Source organism: Penaeus monodon, chromosome 15 (genome assembly GCF_015228065.2).
Source record: "Penaeus monodon isolate SGIC_2016 chromosome 15, NSTDA_Pmon_1, whole genome shotgun sequence".
Classification (NCBI taxonomy): Eukaryota; Metazoa; Arthropoda; class Malacostraca; order Decapoda; family Penaeidae; genus Penaeus; species Penaeus monodon.
In genome coordinates, this window is record NC_051400.1 from 11821287 (window position 1) to 11822851 (window position 1565).

Consider the following 1565-nt stretch of genomic DNA (forward strand, 5'->3'; position numbering starts at 1 on the left):
CAGCAACGGGGGCCGCGGTGGGGCTTCATTTCGATCCACACGTAACTCGGCGCCCAGACAGTACGCAAATGCGATCCACTTACCTACTCACACACCCACCCTCGTGACTCATTCCCGAGCGCATTCATTTGCCTTGCAATATTAGGGAAATGGAAACGGACTCACTCCTTTTCGGCATTAATGTATTCATGAACTGCCATGCAACCTTAGTTAAAAGGGGCTACGTATCATATTACAACGGGTAAGGAACGCAATGCACTTTCACAAACACTGAGAATTAAGTACTTGAAAACAAGTGTAAGATTTCGTTCCTGATAAGCCCACTTGGTTTTCTCCCCTCCCCCCTTAGGGAAAGCAAACCCCCAAAGCCCGGTTCGCTCACCCTCAGGAAGGGAGACCTCGAGCGCAGGAGCGCGGGCGAGCACCCGAGCGCCCCCGCGGCCATTCTCCACGAGGCGGCGGCCATGGCGTCCCTTCAGGAGACGGACCGGACGCAGCAAAAGCCTAGAACCCTGGTTCCTCACGCCGCGCGGGGAGGACGTGGGTGTCTGGCGAAGGGGCGAGGGCGGCGGCGGGCGACGGCAGGAGGCGCTGAAGGAAGGACGATCGCAGCGACATGCAGCGCCGTGGTCGAGGGCCGGGCTGGACGGGCGGCGGGGGCTGGAAGGAGAAAGGAACGAGGGTCAGGCGTGCTGTGCTAAGCTTGAATTAGGCTATAGATATCAAAGAATATATACTGTATAATCAGTATATGTAACCAAACTCACACATGCACGCACGCACACATGCCACAAAATATTGATGCACGGTGCGCATCACTATCCCCCAAGGTTTAACCAATAACAAGATCGCCATTTCCGCGAATCGTCCGTCGCCATGAAGACGCGTTGGCTTTCCACAGAGCAGCTCGGGAAATGGCGATCCGAGACGCAGGGACTTGTCTGAGCTGCACCGAGAAAGTCCTGAAGTGAAGCCGCGACGTCACACCTCAGTGAGACTCTGAGTCATGCAGCATCATTCTCGTGTCTATTCAGATCGTGACAGTCATGTACGAAGGGAATATATATTTCTCGAATTTAAGTCAAGGGAAATTCAAATATTTGAGGATTAGGATAGGGATATGCAAATTTAAATAAACTGACAAGAAATCAGAAAAAATATGATATTCTTTACCATAAAAAATCCTCTTATTGTAGTCATTAAACTTTCATCATATCGGTCACCGTCACCATCAATCTGCGGAAACCACTGTTCATACGCCCCGCTCATGTTATATTCCATAACGAGAATGAGCTCAGTAAAAGCACAGATGCCTACATCTCCCAGGTGTTCAGTCTTAAAATACAGAATAGGAGATGGTACGTCATCAATCCTGAAATCATGAATTCACGATTTCAGTTTTAGGAGACGCTTCCTTGCTTGGCTTTAACGCCTTCAACTGCTGCGAAGCAGAAAAATGCACGCGCACAGATGCACAAGCACATACTCGTTAGGTGTTCAACCCACAAGTACAGAAAAATCTATATCATGCTGGGATTAATGTAGACAATGATAACAACACACCG

At 49.8% G+C, this 1565-nt stretch overlaps 1 protein-coding gene across 1 annotated transcript in view; it reads right to left on the bottom strand.

The window, feature by feature from the left end:
• The window catches only part of LOC119581746 (transmembrane protein 53-B-like), a gene marked incomplete in the record, with an annotated part of 25578 nt that overhangs the window by 15595 nt on the left and 8418 nt on the right, over positions 1-1565 (bottom strand). The window contains 1 exon segment of the mRNA XM_037929878.1: positions 383-660. Coding sequence (XP_037785806.1) covers positions 383-466 — 84 coding nt within the window.